We start from the raw sequence: 18,977 nt of genomic DNA, 5'->3' as shown, positions 1-18,977 counted from the left end.
GGATCAAGCCCTTGAATATCGAATCAATTGGGACATGTATATACCGTAGGTAGGAAATGCATGGTTGTTGTTATATAGAAATTGGTGGGAGTATTACAAGGAAATTGAAATGAGTACGCTTGATATACAGCTTACCGTAGTACAATAAAAAGTGTCCCGTTTGCGTACATCGTAAGTAAAGATGAGTGTAAGCGGAGGATATTCAGTGAAGCATATCCGATCGAAATGGTCAATAAACACATTGTCAATATACCTATAAGTGAAATTGAATGACTTTACACGGACTCTGCACAGCCGTCTTCTGCTGGTTAGTATAAATTATTATAGCCCTGACCCCTACTATATCGGCCATATGTTCATATAATAGGAGAAGGGTATTTCTTCTCTATAAATACTAACCAAAAGCAGACGCCTGTTATCTATGTAACGTGTTCTGAAAAGCACTTCAATTTCATATGCTTTGTATGAAAACAAAACAAAGTCAGCCAACAGAGGGGCACAGTTTGTCAAAAGTTCCCATGGGTATGCTATAATCTGTTGGAAGATCTAGTCACAAAACTCAACAAAGATGTTGTCGATCATAAATTCCATCCTTCTACATGGTTTCATCTACGGTATATTTGTACGCGCCCTAGTCGAAGGTTCCACGAAATATGCTCCCGTATACACTTAGTCAGTATTTATATCCCATTGAAATGTAAATCTGTTTAAATAATAAATCATAAGCCTACATAAAAAATAATAAGCCTACATAATAAATTATAAGCCTACATAATAAATCATAAGCCTACATAATAAATTATAAGCCTACTTTCAACATTTTGAGTTTGATGTAATAATTTGATCTGGCGTAACATTTAAAGGGCCCCTTCGAGTGACCCATATCATCACTGAAAACGGCTACTTATCAACAAATCCATCAAAAGTCCTTTCTACTTTTAGTTATTTATCCCCTTAAGGTGGATCATGACTCTTGTACTCCCCATATTACGCCAGCATAAATATTTAATATCATCAAATATAATAACGGATTCCTAAAAGAGTATATAACTATTATGTTTATGCCAGCTAGTTGATATCAATAAATGACTGGTGTTAATCAGTAATTGGCATAAAAAAAACTTTAATATGAAAATTTGAGAAAAGTTTACTAGCCGACGAACGTATGGTCTGAATGGCAACGCACGTGCACAGGTAACCGGGTCGTCTGTGCCAAGACACACCTGGAATAAGTCTACACTTGTTAGCCACACGCTTACATATGTCTGGTTAACTTACACGTATTTTTGTGTGTAATGAAAACTAAAGAATTCAGAGAACTTAGCTAAAATGTAATTTGTGAAACAGTTGCAATTATACCATTGTATTAGTGTTTATCTCTGTCGTGCCAGGCTTCTTTTTCGTAAAATAAAGTGTGAAAAGGCACCAATGAGACAGTTTATATGGTTTTACCCGGATATCACTAGCCGTTTTTATCATGAAAATTTTCAATGCAACACTATTCTGATCATTTGAACAGAAACAAGTCTGGCACGACATAGAAAAACACTAATACAATGATATTATTGTAACTGTTTCACAAAAACTATTTCAGATAAGCTCTCTAAAAACTATAGTTTCTGATTATACCAATTATAAAGGGGTTTATTATCAAATCTTTCTCAGCACAGTTGTACTGAAGCACTTAATCATCTAGCTTGATGGGCTCGTCAGTGTGGGAGACGCTTTGAGCTTAATCATAATTTACCACTGGCTTACAACACCTCAGAAAAGCATATAGTGGTAAAAATTATATCCAGTGTTACATATCAAGGCTTACGTCAGTGCTATGTGTACGGCAATCTGATTGGCTAACAAATATAGAAAAAGCAAGCTGAGCTATTTATAGACTCAATAACAGCATTAGATAAAACTGCGAAGTTCAGGGAGAATCGTTGTATTCTTTGGGCGAACAACCGGAAATTCCATGTCTTAGATAATCGTTAAGGTAAGTTATATGATTAATGTTGTTCTTTTTTCTACATTCACAATAATTAATGTATAGTGTTATTACTACAATGTTAAAACAGTAAATGACGTAATTCCATGTACATGCAAAAGGCTGTGTTTTATCCTATCAGGAAAAAATGCATTCTTATTGTTCTTGGAATCATATATATATGAAAACTAATGTTAATTAATCACTTAGTATTCCCATTTGAATCTTTTTGCAACCTTAATTTAATTATTACTACAATGTTAAAACAGTAAATGACGTAATTGCATGTACATGCAAAAGCCTGTGTTTTATCCTATCGGGAAAAAATGTATTCTTATTGTTCTTGGAATCAGATATATATGAAAACGAATGTTAATTAATCACTTAATATTCCCATTTGAATCATTTTACAACCTTAATTTAAATATCTGGAATATTATTTATAACAATAATGAGTCCTAATTCCTCTTTGTCGCCTAACACAGCTGCTGTTGATATATATGATGATTATTTGTTAACTATGGTTGTTAAACGTTGCTAAACTATAAAGAATAATGTATGCAATATGAATATTGGAAGATAAAGCATAAATAACATAGATACAATAAATTATATCGAACATAGACTATGTAGAACAAATCATACAATAAGAATAGCATAACATAACTTCATCATATATAATTTAGCAACGTCTGACATCCGATGACAAGTAATGAAATTTCGTTTACATTACTATTAGGTACAATGGCACAGCAGATAAAGCTCGTAACAGTGGGCGATAACTCCACGGGAAAGACGTGCTTATTCATCGCCTATGCAAAGAACGCTTTCCCAGAAGAATACATACCAACAGTGTTTGAAAACTACGTAGCCGATGATATAGTAAACGGAATACCTGTCAGTGTGGGTCTGTGGGATACACATGGAGTAGTAGGTTTTCTTGTTAAGTCATTTATCTACGTCATATTTTATGTTTCAAAGTGATGTAAACATTCCTTAGGACTACAATAGAAAGATCGCAACCAGGATATGGTCCATATCGTTGTTAGATTGAAAACCTAAATGTGCGGAAAGAGGTCATTTTACACGATTCTTGATACCATTACAGTCATCGGAAAAGAAATCAATTCTGTTTGAATTAACACACAATAATTCAGCCATTTTTGCTATTAATAAATTATTAATTGATTAAATAGCTTTTAGAAAATATAAGTATATAAATGTTTTATTTGATGTATACGTCCTCGCTGTCCCTCTTATTTGATGACAATGTGAATTTTGTTTTTTGTTTGTTTTTGTTGTTGTTGTTGCTTTTGTTTATTTTGGTGTTTTTTTCAGATGGAGGATCTTGACCGTCTACGGCCGTTATCTTATTTCATGACAGATGTCTTCCTAATATGTTTTTCAATAGACAAACCAGAATCTCTGACGAATGTCAAAATGAAATGGGTTCCAGAACTTCGGCACCATTGTCCTAATACACCAATAGTACTCGTTGCTTGTAAAATAGGTAAGTTTCTTCCGAAGTTTCAGCTTACGTAGATAATTCTCAGGAAATGTTCATTTGAAGAAAATCTTAAAATGGATATTGTAATTTCAAGTTTGAGTGATTGTATACACATGATAAAATACAGAACATTTTAATATTTTATCATACATCATTGCAATAGAATGAAGTTTCAAACTTATATCCAAGCAAACTTATCGAATATTTAATTGCCATGACATGTGTTTTCATTTTCTCAATACACTAAAAAACCTATGTAGTTTTCAACATCTCTCGCCATCATTAAGCATAGGCTTTATAGGAAACGTTTCGGTTTTTGGTATATGTATGAATAATATCGATCAGATACCAGGTATATCTTTTTATTTACATGTATGCATTTATCATTCATTTGTTTTTGAGAAAATTAAATCTTAAAAATGAAATTGACAATAGTTGATTTAATTTCCTTGTATATACAGTTAATTACGAAAAGGAAACCGTAGCATTACACTGTAATCAGCTCTTCTTCTTTTCTGTGTTAATCTTATCTAAATGTTTGAATCCTGCGAAAGTGTTTTTCCCCGTTATATAGATTTGCGAGAGAAAAGTTCATCTGAACTTGTGACGTCTGCAGAAGGGTCAAAGGTTGCCAGAGATTTGGAATTGGGTTATGTTGAAACCAGTGCGCGAACACGAGAAGGTGTACAAGATAGTTTCAATACAGCGGTAAGCTTTACTCTGCAAATAAATATTTTGAGGATTGTGTTAATGAATGAATTACCTGTTTATAAACCGATCACACTTGCATATATTCTAATAATACGTATTTCTTGGTGATACATGTTGATGAATATGTATCACCAACTGGATACAATCGTATGTGGTTAGGGTCTCCTTTGATTTAGATTGATAATAATTTCTCATGAACGAGATGTGTAAATTATGTGAAAATTGACATTTTGACATTATGATGCGATGCCGATTTTCGTTTTGTAATGAATACATCGCCATAATGTGTTTTAGATCATGGTAGCGTTACGCGATACAAAAATGACTGTGATACAACCTTGGTTCTCCTGTGGTAAAAGAGCACTCTCTCCTCCTGTCATGCCTCCTGCAGGGTGAGTTACATAGGTATCCATAGTCATTTCGATATAGCTTGAACTTGGAAGATAGGACGAATGTCAGGCACACATAGTAAACAATACAAAGTTATGGTATTTTTCCTAATTTCTTTGCTAAATTATTCTTATGATCAGCCATTTGTTGAATGCATGCCCACAGAAATTCATGCAAAACCTTGTTTTCGTTTGGCCACGCGTCAGAAAGTTATCTTAACTTCATGAAAAAATGTGAGGAAATTGTAGTATTTCACTTCATATAGAATTATTTGCCTCCTTTTTGATTTATTTCTATTTATTTATTTCCGGATATGCATTTATTAACTTTCTATTCAAAAGACAAAAATAAATATCTAGGGACATGCGTTTTGACAAATCAAGTAAGTAAACTTATGTCTGAGCCATTGTCATGTTCGAACTGAGAGAGGAATGAAATTTGGTTGTGGGTATATGAGGTCATTAACATGTCTGTAAGCAACTACATTGTACTTCCCTTTAATTTCATCCTAAATAATTAAATATCATTAACCGGATAGTTTTCGTTTCTTAACAAGTCCCACATTTACGTTGCCGGCATTATTAAATTATCCTACGCAAATCATAACGCATGTGATTCTAATGGTAAATTTAGTTTGTATTACAAGTTGTCGGCAATGCTAAAGACATACAACTTCCCTGACAGTGTTAAAGACATACAAATTGTCTGACAATGTTAAAAACATACAAGTTGTTTGACAATGTTAAAGACATACAAATTGTCTGACAATGTGAAAAACATAAAAGTTGTTTAACAATGTTAAAGACATACAAATTGTCTGACAATGTGAAAAACATACAAGTTGTTTGACAATGTTAAAAACATACAAGTTGTATGACAATGTTAAAGATCTTTGTTAAAAGAGGCTATATCATACGTTAATAATTACGTGGTATGCAAACAAACACGTTTATTATAGGTTATGGAATTTGAATGAGAAGATATATTTTATTTATACCTTTGTTTGTCTCCTTTTTACCCTATTTGCAATATACACGTCATAAAACACATTTTAGTCTTCCTCTTATCAATTTGCAGGCAAGGCACCAAGAATTGAAGTTGAAACATCAAGGTTTGCAGAAGATTGGATAGCGATGCATGAAAATCCTGTCAATGCAGATGTCACGTTTGTCCTGGGTGGACAACACAAACTGGACTCGCATAAAATAGTCCTATGCTCAGCCTCCACATACTTTAGACGAGTGTTTGGAATGATGTCTTCAAATGAGGTAACCTGATTATTTAAGTCGAGGTACAATCACATGTGCGAAAGTTTGTGTTGAAGTTCTTTCGAGCTTTACTCGTGTTTCTTTATTCTTCAGGCGAAGACATCGAAGTCCACAGGTAACTTCACTGTGTTTGAACTGAACCAAGAGAGAGTACAAGGGATTGTGGCGGTATATGACCAGGACAGAAACGCAGAGGATGTCGTGGGTCAAGGTCACTGTCATACCGTGGTGGAACTCAGTCATGATATCAAACCAAAAGCGTTTGTCAGAGTTCTGGAGTTCCTTTATTCTGGTACGTACTGACTCTAGGGGTTTCCATGTACTTTTTAATCTTCGTATTAATCTCGGTACAATATCAACTCTTCTTAAATGATCAATCAAACCAAACTCCTAGCTGATGCGTTCATTATGAAATGTACGCTTTGATGTATTATTTCATTTTCATTTTGATAAATATCAACATAACCAGGATCTTAACATAGAATATCTTTATCCCAGTCAGACAAACAGTGATTTTCTGGGATCAACTTTTGGCAAAATTTAGGTTCACGTTAGATGTAGAAAACATTTTCATCAATAAACAGTGTTAGAACCCATCTACACAAGTATCACACAGGGTCTTTACAAGTTCGGGAATGAAATATTAGCCTCAGTGTTCAACCCCTATATCACTTATTATTGACAAGGTTGATAATAAGTGATCCAGGGGTGTGTCTAGACCCTTTGAAATATCATATTTCTAGGTGTTCCTAACCTGACCAACGACGAAGACCAGGTCGAAATTGACGACATCGTTGACGTCATGGAACTTTCTGACACATTCAATTTACCAAGACTAGCAGAGATTTGCCAAAACTGCCTTACCAATCAGGAATTCCTGAATCCAAGTGTAGGTACCTCCTTGATTGACGAAACAATAAGGACGATGACATCTCTGTATTTCAATAAACCAGAAACTGCAGACGTCATATTAAAAGTTAGAGGTGAGGTTTAACACTATTAGAGCCGTATATAACAGTAAATGGCCATAAGGTCAGAACGAGTACAACAACATAATACAAGGTCAGCCACATATCGTCTACCAAAGGTCATACCTTATACAATGTACAATGTAATAGCATTACTTAACTGGAAATAAAATCTTAGACTATTTTTCATTTTTTTGTACTGATACATATAGCTTAGCGTGATAACTGCAATAATATCGTTTCCAAGCTCTTAAATAACAAGAGATAAGTGATGGCTAAAATAAGATTTTTTCTGTATTTGTCGCCTCTGTTGATATTCAAATATTGATTCAAACTCTAGAAAGGGTACGGTCTTCAAAGTTATCTTATTTCCAGCAACGTACATATACTACCCAACTGAACTCAACAGTGAATTTACGTTATACCAGATTTCCTTGCACACAATATATTTCTTCTTGTTATCAAAGACATCAGAGTATGATGGATTGTATAGAAGTCTATGAGATCATAAGAATGTTTTCATCTGTTGCTATCTTTCTTTGCTTTACTAGACTGGATTGTTGCATAACAATGTAGGCAATGGTGTTAATATTATATTGAAATGCCGAAGTATATGCAAGAAAATCCATCCATTTCAGGAAGAAAAATATACGCTCACAAGACTGTCATAGCTGCTAGATGTAAATTGTTGGCGGACACGATTGAAAGTCACTTTAAAGAAAGTCATTTAGCCATACTTGAGGTAAGCTTGATATCTAACTCCGTATTTCAAATAGATTGTAATTAAGAGAAGTCGCATTTTAGGTGCTTGTAATAACTAAGTAGATATCAATAGATTACAATTTATCATTATGTTTTTTTAAAATTGAGTATATTTTATTCTCTTTTTGAAACAGCTGGAAATTCCGGCTGATGGTTTCATCGCTCTTCTGGAATACCTGTACAGTGATCACGCACCTGTTGAAGATATCGATAGGATGGAACTAATTGCTCTCGCGGATAAATACGGACAAAAACGTCTCGTGAATCTATGTGAATTATATGTCACCAAAGAAATCAACAAGAGTGTTATACAGACTATAGAGAAGGCAGATATCGACGTCATTGGACTTTTACAAACATCACAGGTAATCACAAAAGTAGCATGTAATACACAAATTGGAGAGGTATTTTGTTTATAACAAACGTATTGGTGTTACTGGGGAAATATGATGTCATCACTTTTCGTTATATCATTCCTGATTGATGAGGTGAATACTTACTGTTGGGATTTCATAACGAGAACAGTAGGTTTGACATCACGTAATTATAGCTGATGATGCCGAGCAATGACGTAGCCTCAAGATTGTTAAATCAATATTAGGGTAGATTGAACTGCATGTAATGTATGAAGCCATTTTGCGTATCATGCATCATTAAGATAAAATATCAATCTTTAAACCATTTTTTTTTAAATCGTTACGAATCTACAACAATGAAATTAAAATTAAAACTTTTGTATATTTTTACAGAATTACAATGCAGAACAATTATCCAGTTGGTGCCTCCATTTCATCTCCACAAATTATCCAGCGTTCAAAAACCGGAAGGAATTCTCGTCATTAAAAGAAGAAAACAAAACATACATTGAGGACAACCAGTGGCCTCCAGTATCGTACCTTCGTAAGGTGGAAGCCTACAGGAAGAAATGGAAAACAAAGGGAGACAACTGTTCATCGAAATGTGCAATACTGTAAACATGTAGATAATTATTGCGTATAGATAAGGTGTCGCCTATCAATACGAAACGAATTCATGGGTCTGGGATTAAAACTACTCAAAAAAGTGCAATATACATCATAAATAATTGATTATAAATATGATTTTATAAGTCATTACCGGTATACAATATTTATACATATTATATATTATCATATACTTTTTTTTTTATTTATTTACTAATTACATTTTGTATTTATTTTAATGTTTTGATACCGTTCCGTAAAGCAGATGCGCATGGTGTTTGGTTGCTATAGAGTTCAAAGGCATGGAAAAGTCGTGGATGATGATACAAAAGTATGTGAAGTGTAGAGGGTTGCAAATAGTGTGGATGATTACATCATATACATAGAGCGAGTATGTAATGTTAAGTGGTGATGTATATCATGCTTATAAGACAATGGCATGGTGATGTAGGAGGATGTTATTGATGTTGATGATAATGATTGTCAAGCATGTTACTAGTGAATGCAATCAATGTAAACAAACAATTCATTATAACGTGCACTGACCTATATTCCTTTGCATGATGATGACTTGCTTATATGCAGTTTTATATTAATTATTTCGTATGATGATGATGAGGAGGAGGAGGAGGAGGAGGAGGAGGAGGAGTGACTTGTTTATGCAATTTAATATTCACTATTCTGTATTAAGATAATTATAATGAAGATGTGGAGGACGATGATGATGATGATGATGATGATGATGATGATGATGATGATGATGATGATGATGATGATGTGGAGGACGATGATGTGGTGATGATGATGATGATGATGATGATGATGATGTGGAGGACGATGATGTGGAGGACGATGATGTGGACGCTGATTGATGATTTGTATGCTAAGAGGAAGTACGATATTTACATAGGTGGTGTTTCATGATAATGATGAAGAGAATGCCAAGTTGTATGTCCTTAAGATCCAATGGTGTCTGAAAATGAGATTATTGAGGGTTTTTGCGAGGGTGAGTTTTATCGTGAGGGTGAGGCAAAAAAGAGATTAGGTAATAATTTGATTATGTAAATATATCATACATGAAAATGAAAATAAAAAACAACAATTTAAAACAAAAACTATTCAAGTTATTGTGGGAGTTCCAATTTAAACAATTCTGCTTTTCAGAAGGCTAATTGGTTGTCATCGTGATTTACGAAACCCATATTAAACTACCGATGTGATACATATCACTATCTGTTCCTATAGTTGACAAATGTCAATGGCTGTATCAGATCGTTCGTCTGTTTGACATGGTGATCTGATTTCCTGCGTAACCGGTGGTGTCCATGACGACCGTTGCCTTTCCAGCGACAACCTTATTCCGAATGTCCTTTAGTCCGAAGGTCCAACAGACTGGATTACCTGCCTAAGTACCATTTCTCTTCACTAGGCTGCGCTCATGAGCCTAGCGGATGGTCCAATAGTCCGAAGGTCCGATAATCCAGCGGACGATCCAATAGTCCGAAGGCCGAAAGTCCGGAAGAAGTAATGTTGATACTATTTTTTGTAAATCTTATTTTTGAAAATCAGTAGACTAATAAGTTTATTACAGATTCAATGTCAAATGCATTGGATAGAGATTGGATACTTCCAATCTGAGCGATATTAGAAAATGTGGTTATATTGCTTGATATCAATATTCATTTGGCATACTCGTGATACATGTTATACTCAATGGGTCACCCTTCAAACGCGTATATAACCATTTATCTACGTTACAATATTACCTATTTTCGGACTATCGGGCCTTCGCACTATTGGGCCTTGGGGCTAATTAATGGACCTTCGGACTATAGGGCATTCGGAATATAAGGCGCTTCCTATGTCTACTGTTAAAATTGTAATAGATTTGTCCGCACATAACTTTTTAAGGCCATAACGTTTTTCTTTCGTTACATTAGTGGTTCGTAATTGACTAGATTTCAAAAAAACCGTCAACTTGGGTTCCAGATGGTCTGCCCCAGTAAACGTAGGGTCCAATATATATCTTGCATGCCTGTAACTGGCAACGTCAAAATCCGCAGCCCTGAATTTTTTTCTATAACGTAGCATAGCACAAATCCTTTGCTTGTAGTGTTCTATCGCTTCTTCTTTGTATTGACTACCCATTCATTAAGCATTGTTTCATTCAAGCCCACATCTGCTCAGGTCAATATACGATTAAGTTTTTCAAATGGCGTTGTTTAGCAATTTCAAATGCATATGATCACATATATATCCCCTCTAGCCCTGTGTGACATTACGCTTATGGAACAACTTGAAAACTATTTATATCATGGCGAAGTATCAATTTTCTCTTGATAATTCGTTAGGAATTTGAAGATTGTAATTTATTTCTTTTAATGTGCTGCGGATGACTCAGTGATGTTTTCTGAAACTATTGAAATTTTATCGCGTACAGGTCGACTAAGTTGAAATACAATGACACTAATGACGCATTTTTAAAAAGATCTGTATCCATTGTCATAAGAGTTGTCTCCCTTAGCACGGCAATATTATCGGAAAATATCTAAATATTAAATTGTGACTTAATTCATATAAAAGAATGTTTTACTTATAACTAGTGTATACAATATTAAGACAATACCAGATTGTTAACATATTTAACTACATATATACACTTAAACATGTACGGTGTAATCTAAAAATCAATGCTAGCAGACGGGAGAATCCCCTGCGTTATCACATGACTGATCACGTGACGTTACACCATAAAGTAAAATGGCAGCCAATGTGCTCGTCGATGAAAGCAGTGGGTGGGATGTGTCGGATATTAATAGCCTTACAGCTGGAAGCACGAGCGAGCGATATACCATTGGTCTGCATAATGAACATAGTCTTATGCCTGACACCAGCGTAGCACACAAGACGAGTGTTCACTCCAAGAATAGTGCTCTTGGACGACAAGGCGATGTAAACAAGCTCGAGTTGGAAATCGGCCCATTCGTAAGTGCCACAACCAGTGACCAGATTGACTCTGGTATCAGTGCGGATTCTTACGAGGGAAAAGGAGATCGCTATGACACAACTTTGATAGACCGTGATAATCACAACTTTCATTTCGGGGTTGACAGCTATACACAAAATGATAACAACGTGTCGGGTATTGACAATAGAGTACACACGAACTCAATTCACCAATTCCCTCACGAGGATTCTGTTCAGGAATTCACCCACGGGGACCACAGATCAATGTCTGAGGGATCACTGCTAGCTATTTTAGAGGAGTTTGATTCGAGCGATATAAATATACAAGATCTGGATATAAACATGACATCAGAAAACGACATGACACCAAGTAAAAAGATACAGACAAATTTCAAGGGTGCACTCGATACCCCAAATAATGTACCAAATGGACACCTGACATCAGTTAATGACAATACACGTGTAGACAATAGATGCTGTTCGCGTGTTACTGAAAGATCTGATGAGTCACAGTCCAGAACACATGGAAGACACACCAGAACATTGCGATCCTTTAGCAGTGATGATGATCTGGAGGCAGATTTCGGACTGTCCTGTGCTACAAATGGAACAAGATCTGATTCAGAACAATCTGAATGGCACTGCCATACCCTGGTCAAACCAGAGTATGATAAACTTGCCAGGAACCAACTGATCATTGTTTGTATTCTGTGTGCGATGTTTATGATCGGGGAAGCAATAGGTAGGTAATTGTATGGATATAATCCATCATTTTTAGGAATATGTTTTAATTTTCTTAACATTTTAAACCCATTTTATGGTGTTCAGATGTTGCACAATACACAAGCTTGCCGAGGAATTACTTCCCAAGTCGGATGTGAAAATGTAAAGTCAGTTATAAGAGAATAGGAGATAACTATAACTAAGGTAATCTTCTGGTATTAAAAAATAGTAAATAGTTATATTTTTTTAATCACACTGAAAATGGCTCAGGATTATGGAGGAAACATGTCAATTTGATTTCTTAAAAGTTAATATATATGGGTATCTGTTGATAACTGATAACAAGCCGAGGGTCGCTGGTTCGATTAATTCCCAGTGGAGGCACACTTAACTCTCTTCCTATTACAATCCTAATGTCATTATAGGGAGTATCTCAGATACAATTTCTGAGTATTAAAGCTTAGCATATTTTTTTTAAATCTCGTGATCATTGGGAAGGCTTTTAACTTGTACTGTACGTCAGCTAGCTTTAACTAATGTGTAAATCATATACATGTAGATACTTTAAATCCGATTTTAAAGCATCTTTATATTGACAATGTAATTGTTAAGCATTATTCTCAATATATTTTTGGTTTATGAAGTCATAGACAAAAAAACGGATGGGCATTCTTCATAGATGCGAAGCGTCTATGAAAAAGAATGCCCATCCGTTTTTTTGTCTATGACTTCATAAACCAAAAATATATTGAGAATAATGCTTATAATTTTATTGTTATAACTAAAAGCAATGCTTATTAGACATAAACCATCATTTATTCAATTTATTTTAACAAATTAATAGATTGATGTGCGACGCATCGATATTACACCAGCTGCGGTTCATTGAGGCCAATGACTGTGCCGCTTTTAAAATTTCCGGCGAAAACGATCATGCCGAACCGGTTTGATCCAGTTCGCACTAGTCTGAGGACGCAGTCAACGGTCACTCACGGTGCTGTAGGCTAACAAATCAGAAACACTAGAATGTTTGTTTATATTTAAGAGCCTTGTGAGGAAATTTAAACACTCAGTTATTGAAAGATGAGTTGGAAAACATCCCCGATGACAGAACATTGCTTATAGAGGAGGCGTATGAGTTGGACGGTATCAGAGGCAAGTTGTATTTTCCGCGGCCACAAGTGGGCCTACGCCATTTAGATTATGGTTGCAGTTTTGATTGATTATTGAAGCGAAAGTGTTGCTGATTACACGTTTTTGGTTTGCAGAACATTTTTGACTGTAACTTCTGATAGAGCTTTCGTATCTCTGATGACTTTATAATAGATATTCTGTTCGATAATCAATCCGAAAATATCCGACGTTGAACGACACAGTGATAGTCGCAAGCAGACGACGTCAAAAGTAGTTCTACGTGTATTACGTCATTAAAAATGACGTAAATTTTTTCGGGCTATGAAGAAATAACCTTTATTTTCCAACCAATGAAAATGAGTGTAACAGATGAAATAAAATCATTAATAAATACACTAAACTTCAATAGAAATGTGTTCAAACATTGTGAAGGAGCTATTTCTAGGAAAATGGAGGAAGATTTTACATGATCATGATTTTTCACAAATAAATGCTGTTTTCATCTGCATTGACATGCAGAATGGATACATGCATGTATGACTCACTGATTGGATGAGCTATTCAAGAATATACCTCTGAGTATGTGCGATTGACTATTATATTACCCAGGTTCTGTCTTCAAAAAATTTAGCCTTCTGTTGGCCTGCTGCTATAAATACATGTACAGGAAACATCAGCTTATTGATTTTTAGATCAATTTCAATTTTTTGATTAAAAGATCCAAGAAGCTCCTTCATTTTCATTATAATGAATTTTAGTCGAGGCACAAAAACCAGATAGTGAAGTGATGACAAGTAATTACTGTAATCAAAAGTCAGATTTTGTAAACAGATCTACTGCATATAGTATCCTGCTTTCGGAAGTTTCCTATATAGCTATACCCCTTCTCCCTCTTATAAATTATTCAACAATTCTTTCTCCACGTCATTGACTTTCTTTTTTTCTTTCTTAGTACATACAATTTTTTTTTAAATCATCTTCAATATACTGTTGAATTTTAACTCATTATGAAGAATGGAATTTAAGGATTGTATTGTATGAATGATGTATGGATAAATTGAATTGTAAATGTATTATGTACTACTGAAAAATCTTCAAAAATTAAAAAAAAAAAAAAAAAAAAAAATATATAGCTATACAATTTCTGTGTGCAGTTATAAATTACTGCATGCATGTACTTTTTATGGAACTTTTTAAGGAAAGAAATGCTTAAGGCCATCATCAATATCACTACGTACCTACCAAGGTAATTATACCACTCAGATATTTGAATCAATCTTGGGACTCATGCCTTTCTTGTGGGAATTGAAGTCCCTCTTTTAAGTACAATTGGGAGTTAACAACATTTTGTTGAAATGGTGTTCTGGCATGAACTTGTCTGAAAAAATTAACCAAAATTACTGCATTTGATCAGTACAAAGTAACATATATTTACCTCCCTGATGTAATTGTAAACTTTGACAGCAGGACAGATATAGAATAAGTGGGTAATTTGAGGACGAGATAATAACATTTTTCAGCATTCTTACTGTTTAATTTATGGTAGGACTCGTTACCAGGCTATCTACATTTTAACATTTTTTTTTAATGTTACGTGATCATAAATGTGTAAAAATCTTTTAAACAACTTCCACACAACAAGGGCCAGGGGGGCCAATTGCTTTACCCCTTGGCGTCATCGTCCTTGTTGCTTAGCTATATCTTAACATCAAGGTAAAGTTTTTCTAAAACAGTGTTACGTTGTGTCAATACCACTGAGGATACAATTTTCATATTTGACGTGTGTTCCAGATCTTTCTATTTTGCAAACCTGCAGACCTTGTTTGTGACCTTTGACCTAATTTCAAAGGCTAATTCTGAATTTCAACATTGTTATGTTGTCTTCTGACACAAGGTTCAATATTGGCAGAGCTTTTTCTGAGGGCAAACATTAGTATTACACCAATTGTATTTATAATATTAGTCCAAGACATTATGCATATGTAAACCATAAAATTATCTAAATATAGGTTTGTGTCAGATTGTTTGATATACATAAATTGTAGATATCATTTTTTATGATATAAGTATTTCAATTTCATCTCAATGACAGATATATGAAATCAAAGACTTGCATGTAATGCTGAAAATGGAATCTTTGAATTTATTGTTGATATTGTGATGTTATGATAAATATTACCTTGAGGTTAATTTTTATCCCACACAATTGAAGTTAAAATGGATTGTTCATATTGATGGTAGGATAAAATTGATACCAATATATACATGTACATTATTTAGCTTCAGGCCAAAGCAGAGCGTGTGTACTTGTTCTATACCCATTTGATGAGTTAAAAGGATTTCGGGTCTATCTGATTACAGACTTTTGGAAATTTTAATTGATCGGTAGCTAATGGTGATGTTTACATGAGTACAATATTAATGATGTCAGAGGACAATGACCATGCCTGGCTAAAATATTGTAGGTTAAAATTGTCTGATAGCAAATTTGAACCTGTATGTGCACGTGTAACGTTGTAAATAAACAAATCAATTTGTGGCTTTTGGAAAAAAATGGTATTTCTTGAATAAATTTCAAAAGTCAGAAGAATAAGTTCATAAGTGCATAAATAATAATAGAAAAATGTTCAAAGTTGGTATATTAATGATAACTGGCTGCTGACTTTCTAGGTCCTGTACATACATGTGTACATCATATACATGTAGGTATATATACAGTTATATTTATATTTATATTCCTTTGCATCACTGATTATTTTGTACCATTCCAAAATAATGAAACTTGTACTCAGTTACTTGGCACAAATTCATATAGTTCATACAGTGGAAACGATAGATATTACTGGCAGTAAAATGTCAGAGATAAGATTGTATACAAAAACCAGGTTGGGAGGATCCCCTTGAAAATAGCACACGTTTTCTGTGATTAGACAACTGGTCTCTTTTAGATTGAAAGTCCTAAGAATATCCTGATCTTTGAACAGAAATATGGAGATATTTAACAGGTGTTTGTTTGATTTAGAAGTTTCAGAAATGTAAATCAACCTGATAGAATTCATTTATAGAATAGTTTAGTTTGAAGATTTAGAAATATTGCATATATAAGCTAGGTATGGTGTGTGGTATTTACATGGGACAAGGATCTATAGTAATTCCAACAGTACAGATTTTATTGTTGCTGAGTTTCATACCTACTCATGCTGTTCTTTATCAATACACATCTCAGCTCTATCACAGGCCTAACATTAACCCTATAAACATCAATAAGGCGAGGAGGATATTTGAATGATTGGGGAGGTGTAATCACTAATGATTGGGGGAGCGTAATCACTGATGATGGCGGAATGTAATCAGTAATGATTGGGGAGGTGTAATCAGTAATGATGGGAGAGGTGTAATCAGTAATGATGGGAGAGGTGTAATCAGTAATGATGGGGGAGGTATAATAAGTAATGATGGGAGAGGTGTAATCAGTAATGATGGGGGAGGTGTAATCAGTAATGATGGGGGAGGTATAATAAGTAATGATTGGGGAGGTGTAATCAGTAATGATGGGAGAGGTGTAATCAGTAATGATGGGAGAGGTGTAATCAGTAATGATGGGGGAGGTGTAATAAGTAATGATGGGGGAGGTGTAATCAGTAATGATGGGGGAGGTGTAATAAGTAATGATGGGGGAGGTGTAATCAGTAATGATGGGGGAGGTGTAATCAGTAATGATGGGGGAGGTGTAATCAGTAATGATGGGGGAGGTGTAATCAGTAATGATTGGGGAGGTGTAATCAATAATTATTTAGAGAGTGTAATCTGTAATGATGGGGGAGTGTAATTAGTAATGATTTGGAAAGTGTATATATATATATATATACGTAGTTAGTTATGATTTGAGGAGTGTAATCCTGGCATGCATCCATGCATCTGTCAGCACTTTCGTTTTAGGACATTATCTCAGAATCCAGAAGGCCAAATTTTTTTTAAACCTTCTGCTGACACATGGTGATACAGCGGTTAATGGGTTAAAAAGTACTTACGATCAAGGTCAAGGTTGCTGTTAGTAAAAATAGAAATAGAAATGTTAACATAATGTCTAAAATCTGTCATATAAAGCCCTTACAGAAGGCCAAACTTTCTGAATTTTCAGTGATCATAGATGTGATGTTTATCAGAATGGGTCAAGGTCAAGTTTGTGTCATAACCTATAAAACTCAACTCTTTCAACCAGTTTAGTTCACCATAGTATGTCATAATATATATGTTGTAATTTGTACATTTGGTACATAATTCAGTATTGACGTAACACCTGTGGTATACTCTCATGCATGTTTAGATTTAGAGGCAGACACATTATTGCAGCTATACGGCCTCATTCTGATGTGTCAGGTCATCATGCTTGATCAGTGTAAAATTTATTTTCGTTCCCCTCCAAACCAAATCCTATTTTGCTGATTTAGCTCTTAAAACCAGTAAGTTGAATGTAATTGAGGATAGTGAGTTGGGCAATAGTCAATGTCAATATTTGTCAATGTCATAGAGTGACATTCAGTGAATCACTATTGCAAACGCAAACAGGAATATACATGTACATTTGAATAACATTATCCAGGTATGTGACTAAACATTGTACCTATCTTTCACAATATTGCCAAAACACTTAAGCTTGGTGGCAGCTGTTATGTACGTACATTATAATTCCTTAAAATCTCAAACAGTTGCTACAAGGTTGTGGCATTAAATAATTTGACGATTACCTCCTTGTGACAAAACATCGAGGGAATTATAAAGGGATCTGACAATTTTATGTAGGCTTGTTAATTGTACATATATGTGTTACTTATATAGCTAGCGAACAAGATTCTTGTTGATAATCTGCAAGCTGATTGTCATGAAATTGAATAAGTTTATATACTTATATTGTGAATGTTTGTCATTGTGTTGATCATTTATCTTGATTTGGTATACGTACTAACTTCAAATTTAATGACAGTGAAGTTATACTGAAATGATAAGTAGATATTATCATGAGGAAATTAATAATTAACGTGATGGCTGGTAGATCATTAGCTACCAAAACATCATCCTGTCATATATCTCATAACAGGTGCTTGTCTGATAATTAGTTGTACTTTAATTGGAACACACCCAGTGAACATGTACTTTAATTTAACATTTATGATCAGATCACAACTGTACATGTGTTAAAGTGAGAATAATCTGACCTTTCACAACACCCCTTTCCTATATATCTCCCCTCTGAAAAAAACCCCACTGACCTGCATCTGTTGCAACCGATATCCATGAACGTATATACGTATGTGCTTTCTCTTGAAGCTACATACGTACATATATAACATGTACATTTGAATGTGTACATAAAAGCATGGTATCAAAATCTCTTCCCTGTTCAAGACATGAATTTTGATTGATATACTTTTCTGTAATGTTGCTTGAAATATAAATAGTTAATCATAAATTCAATCAGTCATTTAATCTTCCCCAAAATTTGTTTGAAAATGTTAAAGAGACAATTTAATGAACTAAAATTCATAAAGTCATATACTGAAAATGAATAATTCCTTATGATAATTAGTTAGTTGTTGATGTGATTGA

The 18,977-nt window shown here is 34.4% G+C and overlaps 2 protein-coding genes across 2 annotated transcripts in view; both read left to right on the top strand.

Moving 5' to 3' along the window:
• The first annotated feature begins 1,648 nt into the window (after positions 1 to 1,648).
• Positions 1,649 to 9,661, top strand: LOC117321746 (rho-related protein racA-like). The gene is made up of 11 exons (XM_033876262.1): positions 1,649 to 1,987; positions 2,718 to 2,908; positions 3,317 to 3,488; positions 4,060 to 4,193; positions 4,491 to 4,588; positions 5,665 to 5,854; positions 5,948 to 6,146; positions 6,598 to 6,837; positions 7,461 to 7,564; positions 7,719 to 7,949; positions 8,334 to 9,661. The coding sequence occupies exons 2-11, from the start codon at positions 2,723 to 2,725 to the stop codon at positions 8,556 to 8,558; spliced, it is 1,779 nt and encodes a 592-aa protein (XP_033732153.1). The 5' UTR covers positions 1,649 to 1,987; positions 2,718 to 2,722; the 3' UTR covers positions 8,559 to 9,661.
• Positions 9,662 to 11,316: 1,655 nt separating this feature from the next.
• Positions 11,317 to 18,977, top strand: part of LOC117321744 (zinc transporter 2-like) — a 34,739-nt gene continuing 27,078 nt past the window's right edge. The window contains exon 1 of the mRNA XM_033876260.1: positions 11,317 to 12,255. Within this exon, the coding sequence (XP_033732151.1) occupies positions 11,427 to 12,255 (829 nt within the window). The 5' untranslated portion in view covers positions 11,317 to 11,426. The remainder of the gene's footprint in view (positions 12,256 to 18,977) is intronic.

Source organism: Pecten maximus, chromosome 2 (genome assembly GCF_902652985.1).
Source record: "Pecten maximus chromosome 2, xPecMax1.1, whole genome shotgun sequence".
Taxonomy (NCBI): domain Eukaryota; kingdom Metazoa; phylum Mollusca; class Bivalvia; order Pectinida; family Pectinidae; genus Pecten; species Pecten maximus.
The sequence above is the reverse complement of the archived record's forward strand: the minus strand, read 5'-3'. Positions and strand labels throughout refer to the sequence as shown.